The sequence below is a fragment of the Pterocles gutturalis genome, unplaced genomic scaffold (genome assembly GCF_000699245.1).
Source record: "Pterocles gutturalis isolate BGI_N339 unplaced genomic scaffold, ASM69924v1 scaffold18675, whole genome shotgun sequence".
Classification (NCBI taxonomy): domain Eukaryota; kingdom Metazoa; phylum Chordata; class Aves; order Pterocliformes; family Pteroclidae; genus Pterocles; species Pterocles gutturalis.
The window spans coordinates 87,283-110,510 of record NW_010143898.1 but is presented as its reverse complement, the minus strand read 5'-3'; the positions used below and the strand labels follow the sequence as shown (position 1 = coordinate 110,510).

The 23,228-nt window shown below is 36.7% G+C and overlaps 1 protein-coding gene across 1 annotated transcript in view; it reads left to right on the top strand.

The window, feature by feature from the left end:
- The window catches only part of MGAT5 (mannosyl (alpha-1,6-)-glycoprotein beta-1,6-N-acetyl-glucosaminyltransferase), a gene marked incomplete at its 5' end in the record, with an annotated part of 52,517 nt that overhangs the window by 6,594 nt on the left and 22,695 nt on the right, over window positions 1–23,228 (top strand). Inside the window, 6 exons of the mRNA XM_010084934.1 lie at window positions 3,161–3,232; window positions 4,299–4,460; window positions 5,623–5,792; window positions 6,692–6,826; window positions 13,067–13,200; window positions 17,051–17,184. Of these exons, the coding sequence (XP_010083236.1) occupies window positions 3,161–3,232; window positions 4,299–4,460; window positions 5,623–5,792; window positions 6,692–6,826; window positions 13,067–13,200; window positions 17,051–17,184 (807 nt within the window). The remainder of the gene's footprint in view (window positions 1–3,160; window positions 3,233–4,298; window positions 4,461–5,622; window positions 5,793–6,691; window positions 6,827–13,066; window positions 13,201–17,050; window positions 17,185–23,228) is intronic.

The following is a 23,228-nucleotide window of genomic DNA, read 5'->3' as shown; positions in this document are numbered from 1 at the left end:
CATCCCCATCACCCAGTTCTGTATTAGGAGCTTCCAGAAAATGTGTTGCAAAACGAAGTCTCTAATTCTTCCCCTCACATTCCCTACCCTATCTCAGTCTCGTCCCTAGCAGTTTCAATGAAAGCTGATAGGCTTTCTTTAGGCAATTTAGGAGCAAGGGGAGAAAAGCAAGTTCCAGGCACCGGGTGTTTTCACAGAGTTTGCATCCCTGTCGCTGCTTATTTGTCACACAAGATGAAGAACATTGAAGGCTTCCATTCAAGCCAATTTGAGGAGTTTTAGACATTCTTTACCTTTCTTTCTCACACATTTATAGTTGGAAGTTAGTACTCACTGAAATAAAACCTGACTTGTACATGATCTTATATTGATAAGTCTGAGAAAAATGGATTAAGTTTTCACTGGTATTTACTGGGAAAAAGATAATTTTGTGAGCATTCTCTTGCGTTTTTTATTAACTATAGCACCCACCTTTGTTTTCAAAGAAGTTCCCATGGCAGTGGTTAATAGTCTGAGGAGAACAGCTGCAGGACTTGTTCAGAAATGATGAGTACAACTAGAGTTTCTGTTGTGGGCCATATTTGGGTCATGCATGGCAACCAGGAAAAATACTTAACCACTTAGGTTTCGTATTTAGTTACAGGCATCCTTGTGGGGTTCTGTATGAGAAACCCTGAAGCAATTAGGTGAAATGGCAATACTTGGTTCTTTAAAAACCAACCAAACAAAACACCCATCCACCCCCTTTCTAGGTCATCTGAAATTCTCATGAAGCTGTAGGTCCTGCCAAGAGCTGCAATTAGAAGTAGTTCCTAGGCTTAAAGGTGAGAAATTGCACGTTCTGGACAGAAAGCGCTTAAGTGCTCGGTTTGAATGGAATGCTGGTACACTGGGTAAGGGAGCAAGGCCAAGTAATGAAAGAGCAAAAGAAAGAGCAGAAAGTGGTTGTCTTGAAAAAGGCCAACAGTATGGTTATTTAAATAATTTGCAACAGAAGTAGTATGTATTCTGTACTACTGTGTGTCATTACATGGGGCTAAATAGAGAGGAATAAAAAGTTCATTTTGCTGTTCACCTGGGTTAGTGCAAACTTGCTTTTCATTCTGACACAAAATATCAAGTACTATTTATTTACAGGATTTTAAAGCAGTTTTTACTTAGGCTTTGTACCACTATACACCTTGATTTCACACAGTGCAATGCAAAACCACAGCAATCGCATTTTTATACGTGTAAAAATTTCTGCTCCTGAAAATGAGCAGAATTCTTTCCTTTTTCTGTAAGAGAATACCTGTACTTTCTTCCCAGTGCATTGATCAGTCCTAAAAAGAACAAAACAAGTGGCATACTTTGAAGTGTACGTGTTTAAAAATTTTCCAGTAAGTTAAATTGGTCTTTCCAATGAAAATAAGAATTGACTGAATATCAATAAGGAAAAATGAGTGCTAGACCAGATGCGTACACTGATATTACTTTGAGTCTACTCCTTAAGTGTTTATTTGTGATTAGAATGACTGTAATTTAATTTAGACTAGAGGGAATATTTCTAAAAGGACAAAAGAACTGTATTTGATTTTCAGTCAGTGAGACGTGCAGCTAATTGTCCTTGGCAGCTCTGACAAATCTTCAATTCCTTTAGGATGCCTGATGGTGCAATATGAAATACATAAAGCTGGAAAAGGGGCACATACAGTAGTCCTTGAAATGTCATATCTTAATTTAGATGAGTTTTAATGCTAAGTATAATTCACAATTATTTGTACTATTTTTAAAAAAAAAAGGAGATTTTGACTGTGCATGATTTGTAATATGGAGCTTGCAATTCTTTTCTAACAGTGATTCCACAATTTACATTAATAAAAGTTAGGGTTGTTAATTGATACAATTTCTAGTGCGTTTCCAGAGTTGGAGACCACTGAAGAATAAGATGTTTTCAAACAAGGTTGATCAAGTCACTGCTTTCAGATGTTGTATTAAATACATTGAGTGGATCAAGTCATAGCATTCACAGTAGTGCTTTTATGTAGTTTGAGGAACCTAAGCTTGATACATTTCTTCTCTTTAATGTGGTTATGATGTCTCTTAATTTATTTTCATATGATCAGTCTTCTAAGCAATCATTTGGTATGATCTTAAGCTTTTCATCTCTCATGCTTCAGGCTTAGTCCACCACAATTAAGCTAAAATTGTGATTTAACAGGTCTGTGACTGGAGGAACCAGAAGAGCAACTCTGACTTCTAATTCTCTGGGAGTTGTGAACTTAGTAGCAATGGGGTATCTTAGCTGGCCTATATGTTCTGATGTTTCTCCCTTTTCACAGTACAGTTAACGTTTCTGCTCTCATCAGTTTGTCTCCAACAGTGCGATTCCTTCTTCCCCAAAGCAAATGGTCTAATTTCCTAAGGCACATGAATAATAAAGATTCTACAGGACATCAAGAACCCTAGGGAGAGCACAGGAGCCTTCAGTGAATTGCATCCATTTGCTGTTTCTTCCCTAACTATTAGCTGTTATAGATCTTTTTTTTTTCTGGTAGACAATAGGGGAAGTAGGGCATTTGCACTGATTGTGTTTCTCTAAGAATTACAGCTATTCATACTTGTGGATATTGTTACTTATGTTATCGTTATGCTACTTATACCCTTCAAAGAGGGTGGTTTTGGTTTTATTCTTCTTTCAACTTTTTGTCTAGATTGCTGCAAGGTAGAACTTTGATCCTTGGGTTTTATCAGGCTTTGCCTTTTTATAAAGATATTCTGGGGAGATGGGAAATGTTCCAAAATATGCATTTTTTAAGGTCTAGAATCATAAAAAAACTCAGTGCTTTTTGAAAACGTTTAGGAACTGCTCAGAGAAACTGTATTTAGAGCATTTGAGAGCTGACCAATGTCTTGAAAGGGTTTTGTCTCCTGTATTCCTTATCATGAATGAATATCTAAATGTGACTTTCGGTTGCAAATTTGCAAGGTTAAAATACTATTGAATTGCAAAAGGTCTTAAGCTTTTCTTGCAAAAAGCAGTTTTACCTTGCAGTGACTTACTAATAAGCTGATGCCTTGTTTAAGCAATAGAAAGGTGGAATATAAAGGCATTGAGAGACTTTGGTAGACCAGCTGAAAGTAGAATAGAATAATTTATTTTCATGTGATTGTTTTACAGGTTGAAAATTGGTGTCCTCGTTTACCTTGGAGAGCAAAAAATCCTAATGAAGAAACTGATCAAAAAACAGTGGTAAGAACAGTGTTAAAACATGAGAAATAATTCAGTAGTTGTGATTCACACAAAAGATCCTGGAATCTGGTGCCACATAAATGCTACTAAGACTAGAATTTACCATTTTTATTCCTCAGCTCCTCAATACTGAAGGGAAGCATCCTTGGCTGTATATATGTAGCTCATCATTTTCTCCAGTCATTGTGTTGCGCCGCAGTCATGGTGGTAGATTGCCATTAAAAACATTTTTGTGTTCAAATTTATGAAATATTTTACACAAATACTGCAAAAAATTATGAATCCATGGACTGTTCACCAGTGTTAAGTGACCATATGTGAAACTGTCCATTTTTATTGTCCCATAAATCTGGGCCTTATATATAAAAATGCCTTAATGGGAGAGGCTTATATACATTTCAGTTTTGTAGTAACATTTTGATTACTCCTAATTTTTTTTTTTCCTTTAAAAACTGCTGCATGCAGAGCTGTTTCTAAACTGTTATAGCGGAATTATGTAGCACTTAGGTATTTTAACATAATTGCTGGGCTGTATATGAACAGTGCTTACGTAATTTAGATAGAGGCTGTCTCATTTTGTAAAACTAGTTGTTCTTAGATCAGTCTAGCTTTAAAATAAATATTTCCCTTAAAATTTATAGTCTAGTAATTTTTTTTTTTCCTTCATGGTATAATAGAAGACTTCCTTCAGCATACTGTTCTGATTTTATATTGTGTTTTAGAGATACTTTAACCTAATTTTGAAGCACATGAATGAAACCAAATCTAACATTGCAAAAACAAATACCTTGTGAAACATTGCAAACATATTCTGGGGCCACCAAATACTACTAATAAAAATAAGAGTAATTTATATGCCTTAGAAATGTATGTTTAAAGATATCTTAAATATTTGAGCTGTAATCTTTAGCACTAGGAGTGTATCTTTTTTCTGGTGGTTTTTTTTTTTTTTTTGATGAGGACTGTAAAGCAGAGTTGACATTTGAGAAGTGTTTTCGCTTCTGTGAAGTACACTATTTGAAGAATAACTAATGTTTGGGGTTTTTTTTAAATGCTTTAATTGAAGGCTGAAATTCGTGTCAACTTTGATAACCTCTACAAAATGATGTCAAGACATGAGGAATTTAGGTGGATGATGTTACGCATCGGACGAATGGCTGATACCTGGATTGAAGCAATTAAATCACTTGCAGAAAAACAAAATTTGGAGAAGAGAAAACGAAAAAAGGTAAATTAAAACATTTTTTATTCCTGACACTTGCTGTCATACAAGCTCTTTTAAGCCTCTTGTTCCAGAAGTTACTTCAGCATGGAAATACCAAACATGTCTAAAATGCTCGTGTTTATACTTGTACCTCTTTTCATTTTTGTTCATTTTTGTTTTCATTATTTTGCTGTTTGAAATTACTGTTGCAATGGATATTTGCTTTACAAATAGTTTTACATATTTTCCGTGAGTCAGTCTTTGAATAAGTTTTCTAACCTCTTTAATTTTGGTTGAAACAAAGACTATGTAGTTGTAGAAAACAACAGTTGTACGTCTTCTTTGTCCAGAATTGATACTTTAAATGTCATGTTTCTGTTTTGGATTTGAGTAGACTTAAACTTGACCACAACTTTGGATTGGATCAGTTTAGACCTCCTGTAATGAGTTCAATTTAAAAACAGTGAGATTCTTGAAGTGAACATTTCTATTTTATTTGATTTTTTTTTTTTTAATTACCTCAACTAGTTGTTAAAGCCAAAAGTTGTAAACACAACAACGGGTTTCCCTTCCTGCCTTGTTCTTACTGGAGCCAGTCCTGAGTGACATCAGGCCATGCACAGTCTTGTTTCTGCCTTCTTTTAAGCCTGACTGGCTGCAGCTCAGCTCCTTGCTTGATATTCTCAGTCCTCACCTCAGATCTGGGCTCCATGTTGCAGCTCTGATGTTTGTCACATACTGCAGTCCTTGAGTAGGCTCTGTCAAAGCTGTCATTCCAAGTTCTTAGCGGCTTGTTCACAACAGCATACCCTTCTTTAGCTATACTGTCTTATATAAGCAAGTATATCCTAATTGAGAATATAAGTCATTATTCAATGAAAGTAAGTTAATATGAGCCACAACTTTCTGTGCAGAATTACAGATTATTTGGTGAATAAAAGCGATTTCAGGGGTTTGTTTAATTACTGATGTAGTGGCATATAATGGCACAAAACAGTACAGTAACATTCTTGGAGCTACTGTTCTAGAGATTCATTACAAAATTATATTATTGGGCTGGGGGTGTTGGAATTTTTGGTTGATTCTTTGACCATAATTGGAATTTAACAAAAAAAAAAAAATGCTGTGAGGAATACTAGTTGCATGTTTAATGTCGATAACTCTAACATATGACTTTCCTTTCCAGATTCTTGTTCATCTGGGGCTTTTGACAAAAGAATCTGGATTCAAGATTGCAGAAAATGCGTTTAGCGGTGGCCCACTTGGTGAATTAGTCCAGTGGAGTGATTTAATTACATCTCTCTACTTACTGGGCCATGACATCAGGATTTCAGCTTCACTGGCAGAGCTCAAGGAGTAAGGAGATTACTTTCACTTTTGGAACTGGAATGCAAAAAAAAGAATTGTAAACTCTTGAAGCTTCTATTAACACTATATAATTTCTTGAAGCATAAAATGAAAGTGGTAATTCACTAAACAGACGATAAGATTATTTTCATGAGCTAAGTATATGTGCTATGAAAAGGATAATGTGTTTTCATTGTAGCTTCAGGCTCCTGAGACTTCATAAATGAATGTTGTAAAATTTAAACTAAGCAGCTTATTCTTTAACATTCCAGGTGCTTTAACCAGCTGCAATGGGAAGGGTTACAGACTAGCCTAGTTCTGTGTCCTCTTCTTCTGTTTCTGCTCTTCTTCACTCAGTATCTGATTTTAAAATAAAGGTTTAAATCCTTTAAACACATGACTTTTGACATAGTTAATTGCTTCTGTTAAGTCAAATTACTGCCTCACTTATCTTTGTCTTGCTTTGCATACTACTTCAGCCTTAGGCATAAAACATCTGTTTTCAGCTTAAGCACAAACACTTTTTCTGTAACTTTCATTTTTTTAATAACAAACATGACACCGTCATTTTGTAGAGATCTCTTACACTATAAAACTGTCAATAGAAGTCAGAAATTATTTCAAATAATTTCAAAGCACACTATTTTTAAACATTCCAACTATATCACTCTCTTGTTTAAACTAGATGAAATTTTTAGTGAAAATTAGCACTTTGCTGATGTATAAACAGTTCTTTAATAAATGCTGAGCATCTTTAGCATTTCAGTGTACTTACATGGCTCCTGATTTGGAAAAGGTAAGAGTAAGACTTTTTTGGAAAAGTTAATTATTGGAATAAATAGTATTACAACATCTCCTAAAGGTAATTGGAAGTAATATTTTTCCATGTTCCTTTTTTCTTTGTTTAGGATTATGAAGAAGGTTGTAGGTAATAGATCAGGCTGCCCTACCCAGGGAGATAAAGTTGTAGAACTTATTTACATTGATATTGTGGGACTGACTCAGTTTAAGAAAACCCTTGGTCCATCATGGGTACATTACCAGTAAGTATAGCACTTATTTGATCTCTTAACTGCATTGTTAAAGAGCTTTTGTTAAATAACACATGTCAAAATAGGTGAGTACATCCATGTGAATCTGAATTTATTTAAAAGTAAAAATGTGCTTCTCTGTTGTCTTTAACTCTTAGGAATAAAGGGGCTGTTGCCTGTGTGTTGCATACCATCTTTATCCCCCACAGAAAGTTTGGGATTCTTGGATTCAAACATTTTTAATCTTAATGAATTATATTATCTTGCTGAGTCATCATCTCTGCCTTGCTTTCCCTCCTTTCTTTACATCCCCCCTGCTTTTATTCTGTAAATTAGTAGATGAGCTTTTGTTGTTTAGTTGGAATACCAAAGGCATGTTTTGCTTGTCAGTGTTTGTAGCCATGCTGGATTGATGATTGTGGAGATTTATCTATTCTAATTGCATTGCTCAACAACTGCAAGGCAATTTTTTTCTGTTCCATCTCTTAAGATGCTGGGCAGAGAGTTGTCATCAGGGTAGGTCTAGAGAATAAACCTGATGGTAACGGCAGTTGTTTTTGCTTCTGTAATCTATGAACAACTTTCCATTAGAAATAGAAGATAGTGGTCACAAGAAATTACTTTGTACAGCCTTCTTAGTGTCTGCAGTTTCAGAACCACATTTCTTCTTGTCAATAACTTTAAATCAGCAAGCCCCCCGTGCATTGTACGAATGTATATCAGCATGAAATAAAACCAAATCTAAATTACTGACTTTGATTTTTCTATACCCGATCAAATTATCTGTGTTTCGTGATCCATAAGGTTCAGTAAATCCTGCTTGAAGGAAGGTATTGAAAGGTGTTCACTGCAGGCAAAAAACATGTTTTCTCTCTACCTCGGGATTTTCTAGAGCATTGCATCTTTTCAGTGTAATTTTAAATGAGAGTACTGTGATCAGCATTGCAGATTAGTCTTAATCTCTTTTTTGAAGCAGAGGAGTAAATGGATATTCTGGTTTTTAGGAGCCTGCTAATAAAGATAATCCCATTTTCCACTGAGCTACAGTTAGTTGTCTGTCTGCCAAATGTAATTGTCACTAGGCGATCACATACAGTATTGTGGTCAGGATATAAAACCATACTTAAAAATTTAAAATGTTTCTTCCCTTTTGCTTTCAATTTCCTACTTGGTATATTCTGTAATATAAAGATATGGAAATACACCATGACATTGAGATTATTGGATTAGCTGTTCAATTTTTCGTGTTTATTTCATGAACCGTTAAATCTTGAATTGTCAATCTGTTTTTCATTGATTCCTAATTTGTGGTAATGACTCACTTTTTCTGGTTTAGGAGAGTAGAATTAAATTTAACTCTAAATAAATACCTTTAGGTAGTTTAGGAGTTTTTATTAGGCTTTTGAAGAAGAAAAAAACACTTAATGCCTCTCCTCTACAACATTTCATGAGATGGAAGGGGACCTCATCTAGTCCATACCCTTGCTGAAAAGTAGATTGGATGTATTTGTCCTTCTTGAGGGAGTTTAGCCTAATCTTTTACTGAAGGCTCCAAAAGATGCCCCAGCCATTGTTTTATATGGTTAAGTGTTTCTTTAAAGTGTTTTTCTTGGCCGGATTTCTTGCAAATTGCCCATTGCTGCCTATTCTGATACGGTTCTGGGGAATAAATTACTTCCTCCCCCTCTCTACCAGCCTCTAGAACATCTTATATACTGATTTCCCTTCAGTTTGCTCTTCTTCAAAATAAATTCAGGGGTTTGGATCATTCCTTATAAATCATGTTTTGCAGACCTTTCGTCAAACCTGTTGCATTTGTTGGGAATCTCTCTAGTTAATCTCTCTGATTACTTGATACTGTTTCCTCAGGTCCAGAGTTTAGCAGAGACTACCAGAATTGATTTAGAGCAGGAGAATTAATTCATAGCTTCATGCAAGCTTTCTCCTGTTTGAGGATCCTCTTGCAATCATTTTTTTTTCTTTCAGCATCATGAGTTACCTCATAAATTTTGTCATCAAAATATTTTTCAGTTGTAACTAATAAGTCTAGTGTAAGAGCATAATTATATGTCTTTGTTTCACTCATTCCAGTAAAATAAACATTGTCACAATAAAGCCCTTGTTCTTTACAAACTTCACTTTCTCACTCAGTTGTATTTCATGTCAGTAGGAATAATTCATTGTCTTGAAAGAAGTGTTTTGCTTTATGCCATATAGTTTTTCAGCAGAAGTGCTGGTGAGCTCAGCCTGGTTTATGCAGACCAGACTCACACACAAATAAATTAAAACTTGTTTGTTCACTTCAAATTGCAACAGAGTGTTAGAATACACTTATGCCTTCAAAACAGTCTCTCGGTAAGAGTGCCGTTTATAGTCTTTGTAAGTCAACTTGAGCCCTGAGGAAATTTTTGGTAATTGCAAATCAGGTTTCTAGAACTGCTAGCTCAAAAGAATGACCCTGCTGCTCTGAGAGGTATTTCTGAACAACTGAAATAGTGTTTTGTGCATTTGAGATCTGTAGCGCCAATGACTCTTTATAGTACTTGCTTTATCTGTGTTATAATTGGTGCTGTAAATAACATGAATATAGCAAAACATCTCATTTTTGAGTGCACCTTATTTTCAAACAAAAGAATGCCTGGGCATGCTGTATTTTTCAGTTCTGATATTTAAATGCAGTTTATGTGCAATGAAGCAACATAAAAATTAGTAACTTAATATAGTTTGAAGAGTGCAGCTCATTGCCTTTCTTAGCACCCGCATCCTCCATACAACACATAAGAATCTGTTATTTTTTTTTTTTTCATTTTGCTACAGTCTCTCAAGCAATGACTCATTCCCATATGCCAAAAATCCAACTGGCTTTATTCTTGAAATAAATTAACATGACAGTTATTCTGAAAAATGAGCAATATTCCTGCTTCTTACATGTTCTCTAGAATACATCTGTTTTAGGAGGGTTATTTTCTGATGAAGTTTTTACATTTTAAGTGCAAGTACTCTGTGGCCTGAAAGCTAATGTGTGTGTCTGCAAGGATTTCTACAGGCGGAGATGAGCTGTTCATGATCTGAGCTGGCTGGACATAGGCCAGAACAGTCTGGAGTCTGTGTATCTGTGCTCATGCATTGCCGTGTCTGAGCACGGTGCACCTACAGACCTTCCAAATGAGAACTGGTTGGGTTTTGCCCAGCTTGCTCCCAGGATGATGTCTGCAGCTACTGGCACATATGTACTCTTTATTTAAGTTTGTGCTGACCTAAGCAGTAGTTGCTGACTGCGATGGGTGCTCCTGGACGGCATTGCTTGTTTAAACAAAGATGAAGTATGGAAATAGAGAAAAATTATAACCTCAGGTGGGAGAAGGATGTGAATAAATGTGTATAAACGCTTCCACTGGGACAGCCCAGCTATGATTGTGCCCATGCCCAATATTTATGGAAAAATGCTCACTTTAAAAATAGTGATAACCCTGGGTTACTTTTGTCTTATTTTTTTTATAAGCCTCAAAATTGTTACTTCTAATATGCTGAAAGAAAGAGGACTTTAATATGGATGTTTCTATAAGCAGTTTGCTAGCCACCAATCCTCTTTTTAATTAGTCATTGAACAGACTAATCAGTCTGACACCAGTTCCAAGATTTAACTGCTAAAGCCAGGTGGCGATTTAGGAAGGAAGGGGAAATGGAATGAAAAACTAAAGTTAAAATCACACTAAATTAACATTTGTTTTTAAAATATATCCCTGCTTTAAAAATATATACTGTTTTGCCATTTTCAAAATGAGTTATTTCACTTTATAAATGTTAAAGCATTGTATGTAAAATCAAACTTTGTTTTAAAACAGTTCAGTTGAAAGAGAATTAAACCACTAAGTGAAACAGATGGAGATTATAGTACTTGATCAGACAATTGAGGCGTTTCCACATGTGTTAAAATACCAGTTCAGCATAACTGGCATTATTTACATTAATTTCCAAATATTTATATCTTAACCAGTTCTTTTTTTGCTGTGTTTCAGGGATTAGGTTCACCACTTGAACCTTTGATCTCTGATACCATTTCTGCACACGCTTGCACTTTCTGTTGTGATAGTTTTCTCTTTTCTGACTTACTTTATGCCTGAATCATATAAATATTTTTTTTCCTAACTTCCTGTTTTAGCTTAGTTTCTATTGCTTCACATTTCCTGTCCTGTTTCAGACACCCTGTGTGTATTGGACATAGTTACACATACCCCTGTGAAAAATCAGCGCAACGTACCTTACATCTGAATACAGGAAAAAGAGAGGAAACAGCATTTTGAGATGATCACCTGCAATGTAGGGCTCCTTACATATATAATTTGACAAACTCCAGTAATGTTGCAGTTTTTCAGTAGGTTTCACCCGGTTTTCATTCCCCTGTAGTCAAGTGCCAGGCCAAAAGCTGTATATTTGGTAAGAATTTTGTTTTAAGGCCTGCCAGGAAATAAGAGGGCTTTTATTACTGAATGATTCATCAGTGCAGAAGTTGTTTTGGCCCTGCTGGAGTATTTTGTATGATGCAGAGATAATTGCCACTGTTGTAAAATATTTTCATTGAGAACAGTTGACATAAAACACTGCACAGAAAGTGATCTGTCAGCTTTGCTGTTTGGTGAATCATAATGTGTTGTATATTTTGACTTTCTTTTTGCTTGAAAGATCTCTGTGAAGATTAAAAAAAAGTAAATTTTCTCTATTTGTACTTTCAAATACAAAGGTGGCATTTCATATGAGAGTTTAAAAGTTGCTCTTGTTTTTTCTATTTCTCAGTTTAATGGATGCTTTAGAGAGAGGAGCAACATATAAGAAATATGTAAATTTATTTTTGTGACTAAATGTTTTCATCTTTTAAAGCTGAAAAGTGGTTGGAGCTGAGTTCTTTCACTTTTTGTGGGCTAAGTTCTTTCACATTTTAAAGCCAAAATCCTGATGTTTTACTGAACTGAATGTATGTGGAATTTGGGCACAAATGTTGAAGACTGAGACATATAGTAATTTTTAATAGTAACTTTTGCAGCTACCTCCCTTGTCTGCCAACTGTGGAGCTGTGTCCCTTCCTTAGCATGGACAAGCCCAGTGATAACAGTTGGTGTCTTTATAACACAGTGGTACATGATGTAGGAACACATCCTATAAAAGGCTTTTCAGAAAATGTTGTTTGTGGAGGGCTGAAGAATGGTAGAGTCAGCAGCTTTGGAGCCATATAGTCCAATTCATTTGCAGTGGAGCAAACAGTCAGTGTGACAGCTATGAAGTTCCTCTCCAAGCCATATCAAAGGTTTGGCAGGCTGCATTTTGGAAACATACCTGGAATCTGTATGCTAGAATGTGTGCCCTCTTCTTCATACTGAGGCTTTTTCTGCTTTTCATGTACTATGGGCTCTTTCTTGAAAGGAGCCACTTGTAAATGAAGTAATTTTTTTCAAGAAATTAGTAAGACTTTACATAAAGGACTGAGTGTGAATCTTTCATCCCAGCCCCTTTATAATCCAATGCCAAGGTTTCCCTCAGTGGTAGACTGGTTGTTGCAGATATTTGACTTCTATATGGTTTCTTCAAAAGTCTGTGACAAAATGTTTCATAAACAAATAAATGGCCTGTCTGACAGCAAACCTGCAGCAAATTAAGCTGTCTTCAGTGCTTCTTCAGTACATATAATTGAGTAAGTACAATGTACATATAATTGAGAAAGTACAGTACATATAACTGAGAAATTTCTGACAGAAAGTCAGAACCTGGAGACTAAATACTGTTGTCTAAAGACAAAGTACTATTCTGCTCTGATCTTTTTGGCATGTGGCCTTTGGCTGTTGCATTAGTTTTGTTGTAATGAGTGAGAACATCAGAAAATAGATGAAGAACCCTCTCTTCTTCTGCCTGAATTCTGCTTCAGAGCCCCGGGAATGTAGGTGACCACAGTAACATTCCCATAAGCTCTACTTGGATGTTAAAGCATAACTTCATTCTCTAAGAACAAAGAAACCCAAAATAAGCTCCAAGGTTGCTATTTGAATGTCTGATACATCCTTGAATTTGCTGGTCGTAATGTCTTTGTGAATGTAATATGAACAGAAATGTTTGAAATTAAAATGTACCTTCAGTTTATAAATCATCCACGGTTGCAAACAAAAGCAAAACACATCTTCTTAATTTTAATTATGTATATATATACACATGCTCATATATACATATGCAGGTGTACCTACAGTAATATTTTTTTTCTTTTAGGTGTATGCTGAGAGTTCTGGACTCCTTTGGAACTGAACCAGAGTTTAACCATGCCCATTATGCCCAGTCTAAAGGCCACAAGACACCATGGGGAAAGTGGAACCTTAATCCACAGCAGTTTTATACAATGTTCCGTAAGTATCCCTGTGTTTATAAATAATTTGGAGCTTTAAAAAGGAATACTGTCATTGAGAATAATTTTTATATTATGAAACACAAGTTCATGGTTTATTATTTATTATTATGTCCATAAGTGTCTGTAGACTGCAAAAGCACTGTCATGCTTTCATCCAACGATCAGAAAATATCAAGTTAATATAAATAATGGTAGGGAACTTTATTCTCAGGGTAGGTGTGGAAAGTGGCGATTGGCTTTTCCTTCAAGTGCCAGTGAGTTTGGTTTTGTTTTACCTTCTGAAATCCTGCTATGGAGCGTTAGGTTTTAAGGAACTTGCTAGATTGCGTTTTTATAAACTGCACTCTGGCATTTCATCATGTTAAACTGAAGTTTGTGACTATGGTGTTGAATTTCTGCTTTTTTCCCCACAACAATTGAGGGACATAAATCCTGCATTATTTCTTTGAGTTCAAGAGTAATAAACTAGGACTCAACAAAAATAATTTTTGTCTCTATTTTTTTTTTGTGATTTTTTTTTGATTTCTTAAAATTTCGCCTATTTTTCAGAGGTGAACTGATTCACATTTTTTTGCCAGCAGTATACAAAGCTATTGAAAAACAAGTAGTAGATTTCAGAATTGTTGTAGATCTTTGAAGCGTCTAAGGTAAGCTCTGCTGGTGCACCAAAAAAAAAAAAAAAAAAAAAAACAACCACCAAAACCCCACCAAACTAAAAAAGAAACATAACACAAAAAATATAAATTCTGGATAAATTAGGTCAGATTAAATGGTTACAGTGACCTGCTCCAGCCCTGGTCTTTGACTTTATTGCACTAAGTTCTAGAATCAAAGGATCTTTCTCTTGCATGTAGTACTTGCAGGCAAGTTTATTCTCTCTGAAAGGTACAGAAAGATTCACTACTACCAGCTAGCTTGAGGGTAAGTGAGGAAGGAGGAAAGTGCATGCTGTTGTGTGCAGCAACTTCTCAGCCCAAGTCTGTAAAGAAACACTCGGTAGTGACCAGCCTGACCTCCAAAGCTTGGTGAAGGTCCCTGCCTGAGACTAAGGCCAGGGCATGCACTGTTCTCTCTCATCAGACTTCATAGTCAAGCCTTTCAAACTTTTCTGCTTTTCAGAGCAGAATTGTAGGTGCTGCTGTCTGGTTTTCATGCTTTTGATTTCGGTTGCCCTGTAAAGTTCTTGAGAGAGGCATATTTTGTCTGTCAACATTTGCTGTGCAAGTCTTTCCAGAGAAATATAAGTGAAGGTTGTTTAAAAGATAAAAGGCTGCATTCACAGTTGTTTTGAAGCAAGTAACAAAACGTACAGTTGGGAAATGTGACTTGGAAGTGGTTGCAGAGTTTGCATCTGGACATCAGTAAGCATAGCTTGTTCCATATCCACATGGTTCACTAATATTTATTGATTTATGTCCTAAATGGAAAAGGAGCTGAAAGCTCAGTCATGCTGTGTTTAAGTTGTCCAGCTGTTGGGAAATTTGTGTGTGAGGTCCTCTTCAAGACAGCACCAAGGGTGATGATCCACTAGAGGAAAACAGTTGTGTGAATACTTGTGGTACAGCTGTGTGCATGAGTGCCTCAGTCCCACTCCATGAAATGCAGAAGAAAGTAAATCTTCTCTGTAGAGAAGATCTCTGTTGTGGCAGTATAGACTGCTGTTACAGTCTCTCGTTCAGAGCAAATAGCTTCATAATGCATTTTCAGTAGAGTACGACTATACTGGAATTTCAATAATAAACCATATCCAATTTTTACTACTCGAAATTACTGCGAGCTTTCCTTTACAGGTAAAGTGGTCAACAGATTGCAAGCAAACTCCTTCTGAAGCAGGAGTGATTCCAGTGCTATAGATTATTCAAGGATTTTGCTTCATTTTGTACTAGGTGCAGAAGAGTTGATGTGTTTTATGATATTTAAAGTTTATTTTTGTTTTTTGTTCTCTGCTGAAGACATAGTACCATCTTTATGGGGTTGTGATTGAAAATGCATGTTATGCATCAGTAAAGATTTTGCAACAGATTGGAACCTTGGACAGCTTCCCAGGGTCCCCAGACTCTGTTTTGAGAACTCTGATTATAAGGGCAGAAAATTATTACTGAGGAACAAGAAAGCCATATTCAAACCTGTGGCATATTACCAAATGCTTGACCGCTCTCTGAGCTTTCTAGAACTGTGAGAGGTTTTTTTATTTAAATTCTGTATGCAAAACAACAGCACTGGTACTTTTAAAACTGCATTATCTTGCTTAAAAATCCATCTGAGTGCTGCCTGTCAGAGATGTTTGAGGCACTGAATTCCACCAGTTCCAAGTGCTAACTTTAACAAAGGTTTTTTTTTTTTTTCTTTTGAGTGTGTACTGCTTTGACTCTCCTTTGAATGCAATCTCTCATCCAAAAATATGAAAGGATGGAAGAATGCCCCTTTCAGCCAAATTTGCAGTGTGCCATTTGCTGTGCTAAATTCTAAAAAGTCCTTGGGTCTAAGTGAGTGCCTTGCTGTTGCTGAAGCATTTTTTGTGAAAAACAGTAATTGTCATTTGAAAGACTAAATGTAATGGCAGAGGGAAGTGTACACTGTGTATGGTTTCTCTGTTCTACTGCATTATCCAGTTGGCTGATTTTCAGGAATCAAAAAGCAAAACCTCATAGTTATAACAGATTTATTTTTTAATTTTTATTTTTTTTAGAACTGACCATAGGTTTAGCATTGTACGTGTCATAAGTGCTTGAGGCATTGTCTTTGTGGGTTGTTGTTGTTGTTATTTTGGGGTTTTTTCACTTTGTGAAGTGTGGTTAGTAAAAAGTTGTCATCTTGTGTGACAGAATTTAAAAGGGGGGCTTACAGAGGAGATGCTAGCGTTTATCGCAGCCTATTTCTATGTAAACTTGTGAGGCTGTGACACACTTCTTATAGGTGCCAACATCCCCCATTGGAGTAATTTTTATGTAGTAGGAATGGATTTTTACCTGAAGCCTTGAAGGTTGGAGTCCATCCCTGGAATTAAAAACCCTGTCTACAAAAGGAAAGAAAACAAAACAAAAAAACCCCTTAGTTTTAATGAGCTTTTCAGTCTGTGTCTCTAAAGGAGGGGAACAGAGGCTAGTATTGCTGGATGTCACTGCTGGAAAAAGACCAATAGAGGCTAAAAATAATATAGAAAACTAAGAGTAAATTGCAGATTTTTTTCATGCACTTTGTCTGGGCACTGGATTAAACAACAATTTTGCTAAGTTCAGTTGTCATCTTTCAATATTTCATGATAAGATATATCTGAGTGAATTAGTGAAATCTGTATTCTGATGGGCGTAGTGTAACTTTGTAGGCTGGCAATTGGCACAGATGCATAATGTGCAATGAGTTGGATGGCTGTTGTTAGCTCTTCCAATATAGGAGGTGAACCCAAGAGATCTACTAGAATTTGTTTATGACATCAAGCAACATACAGCTTAGTCAAAAGCATAAATCTAGGGGATTTTCCAGTTGTTGGTATTGCATCTCTGAGATTGTCAAGCTGGATTTCTTCTGGTTCTCTTATCTCTAATAATAAAATAAAGCTCAGCACACAAAAAATCATTTTCATTGGCTTCAGTCCAGTTGCACAATTTTTATTGCCAGAAATGAGCCAGAAAATAGCTGCTTACTTCAGTAGACATATGTAGCAGGACTTAAAATGAATAAGAACTATTTTTGATAATAAAGCAAGCAAATGTGTCTCTCGGTATGAATGTGACGGAAGCGATCTGTTGAATAATATGTTCCTTATACTTACTTTTATGACAACATTCACACTTTTATAACATTAACTGATACTTTAAAAGGTTTTGTATATGCTCTGTTTCTTGCAGCTCACACTCCAGATAACAGCTTCCTTGGATTTGTGGTAGAGCAGCATCTGAATTCCAGTGACATTAAACACATTAATGACATCAAAAGGCAGAATCAGTCTCTCGTTTATGGCAAGGTAGACAATTTCTGGAAGGTGAGTTTTCTGTACTCATATACTTGAGCAAATTTATTTTGATCAATATAATAAAGCATAACTCTAAATTTAAACATATCTCTTCTCTCTAAATCTATTAAGGTCTTTTTTTCTGAAAATAAACATATTTAAAGATTCAATTGAACATTTTGAGGTCTTTCTGAAGAGGAAGCTTCTGTCTGGATTGATGTGGATTCTTTGCTCTTTATACATACTTTTCTGATAGACTAAAAAGTTTTTATAGTCTTGATATCACAATAATTTTGGCAAATGCAGAAGCTGTTAAAAGTAATGGGAAATTGAAGGTGTCAGAGGCTTTGTGAACTTTAATCAGTCATAAGCAAATGTGTCTTTCAATTATTATATCTACAACCAAAAATTTTCTGCATTTTTAACTGGAAACTGTGTTTCACTGAAGAGCCTAGGAGTGTTCCATCTCATTTTATCTCCTTGTTATAATATCAGAGTTTTGTTGCTTAAATATTGCAATTACTGCATTGTCTCCATCTGCAGACGAGAGTTGCAGAATAACAGCACCAAGGTTTGGTCGTATTTTCACCAAGTTAAAGTATATTGTGTTGTTAAGCTCACAGTGGTCTCTACTTTTTGTCCACTGTCCTTTTCTGGAGCTCCTTCCAGGCTGCCAGACCTGGGAGTGTGTCTCTCGTGCAGTTTTCAAAGAAAAGCGATTACCTACTAGTAACTGGATTTCTTCCAAGTCACCTCTAGCTCTGTGTGACCATATACTGCCTGCCTTCCCTCCTGCCTCAAAAGACCTTATATTTTAAGCCTCTTTGTCAACTGGAAAAGAAACTGATCAGTACATGCTGTGCCATACACAGGACCAAATGATAGTGTGAGAGCACCTGTGTCTCAAGTTTTCTTCCCTTTTATCCTCGTTGTCCTGAGAATAACCATCTTGCACAGTGTTCTGAACCACAGAAACAACATGTAGTCTGGTAACTGAGATTATAAGGAATACATTCTTGAAAAATGATATCTAGGAGTAAATGGTCCATCTGTGAGACAAAACAAAACAAAAACTTGAGAAATGTGAGAATGTTGCCAGTGTTAATGAAAGCAGAAAGATACTGCTGAATGCTTCTTGGCTTCTGTGCTGAGAAAAATGAGTATGTTAGCTGTGCATTGTCGGTTGCGATCTCTCAGATTTATATTTGACCTTATTGCACTAAGCCATGTAATCTGTGTCTTAAAAGGAAATTTCGCTTTGCATTGTAGAAAATACTGTTATTCTGTTTGGCTTGTGGTATAGAATGACTTAGTGTGCCCCTGTCTGCAGTCTCCTCTTCTGTCTGCAGAAGGATGGAGCAGAGCTGGGATCCTCTCATTTGAGTCTCTTCTAGCTGAGGCTCTTGTACTTTTAGTTCCTGATGTTATTCCCAGTCTCTCAGGAACAGTTGCATGTAGTAATTGTCTATATTTCCTGACCTGATTTGTAGGGCATGTCAGCAGAACAACCTGATGAATACTGGTTGGATTTAAGGAACAAGACAGTTGCTTAGTCAACCAGGGTTTTTTCACTGACGTATATATCTTTCTCAGTTTGTTCAGTCTGCATGAATTCAGAAATATGTATTAATAGCTTATATGCCCAGAAGGGAGATTTGTGATTGCCTAGTCTGAGATTCTGTATGACACCCAGGATATTCATGGGCTGATTAAGGCAAAAACATGGCTTTTTTGGGAAAAGAACATCCAATCTTGATTTTTAAATAGCACACAATGGAAACCCCGCTACTTCCTATGGTAAAATCCTTGAGTAATTGCCTTAGACTCCCTTAAGACTTTGTATTATTTCTGGTACAGATTGCCAAATGGTATTTTCCAGTCTTAGTAGTAGCCATAGACTTTCTCTCCTGGACTGATGATGAAACTTTCTGTTCTGTGCCCCCGCAGGAATGTATAGGTTGAGGTCAAAGTTAACCTGTAGACGTCTCCTGGAAAACCTGTATATGCTGAACCACCAAGAGCTCTGTGCTTTCTAATCCTTTAGTGTTCGCATGTGCCTGTTTTCTCTGAACTGTCTCAAGATTGTTCACTTTCATCTGGAAATATGGACATTACTAAAGGGCACGTGTGCTGCACCAGCACCAAATCAAAAAGAAATACTTACTGTATGCACTGTAACATATATCTCCTTTTCACCATTAGGAACTTGTGTTTAGATGACTTCTCAGCCAAGACCCTTGCATCATTTTTTAGAACTGCTGCTCTTTAAGTCACTGCTTCATTTCTATAAATGTTGTTTCTTCCAATATCTATGACTTCATACTTGACCATATTAAAATGCTTACTGTAAGCCTGTAGCATCAAGCACATTAAAACTCTAACTTGCAGAGTGTGATGGCAGTCATGCCCATATGCACTGATAACATAGAGTGTAATCGTTGCAGACAGGTTTTGAATCGGTAACAATGTAGGGTGTCTTATCTGGAGTGATAAAATCCAATTCTTGTGATCAACAGAAAACCTGAACTAATCTTGTATCTGTGTAATTTGCTTATTTCATGTTTCCTTCATTGTCTCTGTTCAGTACTCTTTTTGTCTGCCGCCATGGCTTGCACTGAACCCGACTAATCTATTTATGCTACTACTTCTTTTTATATTGCACATGGGCAATTAACAAAAAGTGTAGTCTCCACAGAATACGTGTCACTGCTGGGTCTGAGCATTCATTAGAGAAGTACAGTATGAAGGGCAGAGCATTCTGGTACGCAGACTGGGGTGCTCTTGGGGAATATCAGTTGCAAATAAATTGTTTCATTTTAAACCAAGCAGGTTGAAATGGAACTGGGGTACGCACAGGACCTTTTTTCGCTGTAGGTGGGACTAGAATAGCTAACTGCCATTGTGATTTTATATAGTCATGGGCATGGGTCATTTCCTGCATGTGGCGAGGCACATTAAAAAAAAAAAAAAAAAAAAAAAAAGATGCCAAGTTACTTGTCATTTCATCTTTTCTAGAAATCACCATATTCCCAGCTCTGCTGCATGGCTGGGCAGAGATGGTGAGGCTAGCTCAGGTGACCCACTTAAACTGTGTAAACTAACTGGGTTATTGTAGCTAAAGAGAATTATGAATTGCTTCCAGGCAATATTCTGTCTGCTCACATCATTTTATGTGGCAAAACTCCGATATGAATATGACGAGTAATGGGGGGAGGAATACAGTGATGACTTCTGTCAGCTCTCGCTGGATACGGAAAAGAATGTCAGCCCGTGTCCTGCGACCGGTGCTGTTCATCCCATGTCACAGTCAGCAAGGCTGGGTACATCTTGCTGGAGGAAGGAAGGGTGTAAGCTGCAGAGACTGTAGGATACATCTTGTTTACTTCCCTCTGGTAACTATATCAGTCTGAAGTGGGTTGAGGATTGCAAATAGGAGGCTCTAAGGAATTTCACTAGATTTCTGAAGGTTTTCCTTAGAGGTAAGCTATCAAGGGCAACATTTGCCATGTTTCGGATGTGTTTATTGTAATCAAGTTTTGGGTTTTTGTCTGGGATTTCTGATAGTACTAAGGAGTAAAGAGAGTCCTATCTCTGCCTGAGTGAGAAGCAAGAAATTAATAAAATGTGAATGAAACCCACAATGTTCTTCTTTGTCAGAATTGGCTTTAATTACAGAATATTTCAATTAAAATAGAATGTTTGAAGCCTTTCATGTTGTCTTAGCTCCTGTTTCAGTCTAAGTCTTTTCTTTGTTCTTCTTCCTGCAACTTTCTGTTATACTATTCCAATATTTTTACCCCTAATCCTAGAAAGAAGAGTCAAGATTCATTTTACACTATTTTCTTTTTCTTTTTTTCTGGGGTGCTGTGAGAGAAGTCAGAATTTTGCTTATGTCAGAAAATGCCCATCAATGCATAACATGCAATTGTATGATGATTGCTGTAGCAGATTTTATTATGGTGTATTGGAGATGCCTTAAAATATTTATATATTTAAAGGCAAAATGCGTGAGTTTGTTACTAAAGCCACTTGACAAGATGGGCATTCTTCTTAAATGTGTACTGTCTGCATAACCAGTTCTGAAGAATCGGAGTTGGGAAGTGGTTACCTTTAGCTTGTTCTCGATGGGAAAGTATATAATGAAGTTGTTCTTACTTCTCTTCTTTATAGCTCCGTGTGACACATGTAGTTTCCCTGTCTTATGCCCTGTTGCATGACGTGGGGAGAAGTCAGAGAGAAGAATTGTACTTCTAGGAATTGCTTCTGTTATGAGCAGAGATCAGTGTCTCCATGTTGGCAGTGTTGCCTTTCCCTTCCTTCTGATTGTTTTTTGTCCTCATATTTAGCAACAGACTTTGGCTGAACATTTCACTTGTTGTTTTTTTTTAAGCTAAAAGAAACATAAAGGAAGGGGGAAAAGATCCTTCTCACCTTTTCTCTCCCACATGGTCAGTGCACTCAAACTTGTCTGGTGGTGTTCTTATTTTGTCTTCCTCCAAGTTTGCAGCAGCACTGTGGTCTTATCTATTGATTGAAACTTACCCTAGTTGCTGTCACCAGGCACCAAGAGCACTGTCCTGCTTTATGCCACATAACATATTGAAAAGAGCCAGACACTTTAGTTCAGCGATATCTCTGAAATGCACCGTTTGCTTCTGAAAGAAATAGGGATCAAAAAAACAAATAAATCAATGAGCAGCTATAAGTGCAGTAAATCATACGTGTATGTATGCTTTTGAAGGCTTATTCTTCAGTATCTATTGTGAAAATCAGAATTGCATTTATTATGAAGAAAGAAAGAAAAAATGTTTTCTGTGAATATTTACATTTCAGACAGGTCAGTGATCAGCTTCTGTTTTTGTAGAACTCTGCAGCTGCAGAATGAATTAGTGAGATCTGACAATGCTGATTAACGCAGCCGTCTAGTGGTATTTGATTAGCACAAAACCAACACAACCTTTTCTTCCTGTGGTCTCGCTTCCTGGTTTTTTCTGTATGCCTGTACTTTTCTGCTTCAGCACTTATACTGTACAAGTGTGTCTCATTGTTAGGTCTAGAAATTTCCATTCAAAGGGGAGGAAACTCCTGGTTAGGCGTTAATGTGTGTTACATGACAATGAAATTGGAGAAAAATGGAGAAAATTTCATGGATGAAGAACTGCAAGAAATGATGAATGAAATAGATAAAGATGAGGATAGGGAACTGAATAAACAGGATTTCTGGCAGATCTTGAAGAACCCAAGTCTTTACTGAAATGTTTTATTCATGCTTTATGCAAAGGTTATATATGTGCAAATAAATAACGTATATATATATATAGTGCTAATGTGTATTTTATGCAGATATATGTGGTAGGTGCCTAGCAAAGAAGCCATAAGTGGACATTCAGGGCAGAGCAAAAGTATGTCAAAGTTACATAATGCTTTCTTTCCATATTCTCTCTCTTTCCAGCTCAGGGTATTTTCTGAGTCCATTTGTCTATTGATAAAATGACTGCTGACACACTTTTGAGACCTGGGTAAGAGGTCACTTCAAAGTACTTGTCTGATCATGACCCTATGACTTTTTTTTGCCTCCACAACATTATTTGTCATGGAGTCTCTGTCTTGGTGTCAGGACCACCACCACCACGTGGTCGCAACACCGCCTCCCCCCCCCACTCCTCTCCCGGTAAGATGGGGGCAAATAAGAAAAAAGTGGAACCTCCTGAGTTGAGATAACGACAGATTTTTAATAATACCACACGAGGAAAGCAAAAGAAAGAAGAATATAACAATAAGACAAGATATAGAGTACAATGGAAACACTGATACAATGAAAATCTCACCACCACGAGCTTCACAAAAGAGACCCCTCTCCCGGCTAGCTTCCCCTTATATCCCGGGCATGACGTCAGCATGGTATCGAATATCCGGCTATGCCCAACTCCCAGCTTCTGCGAAGAATTAACCCTATCCCAGCTGGACCCAGGACAGTCTCTCAAATCTCTGACCTGCTGCAGGAGGAACCATTAACTTTTGGGTTTTTCTAAACCTGCCTCCTACTAGCTCTGTTTGGCTTCCTTTGTAGCAGG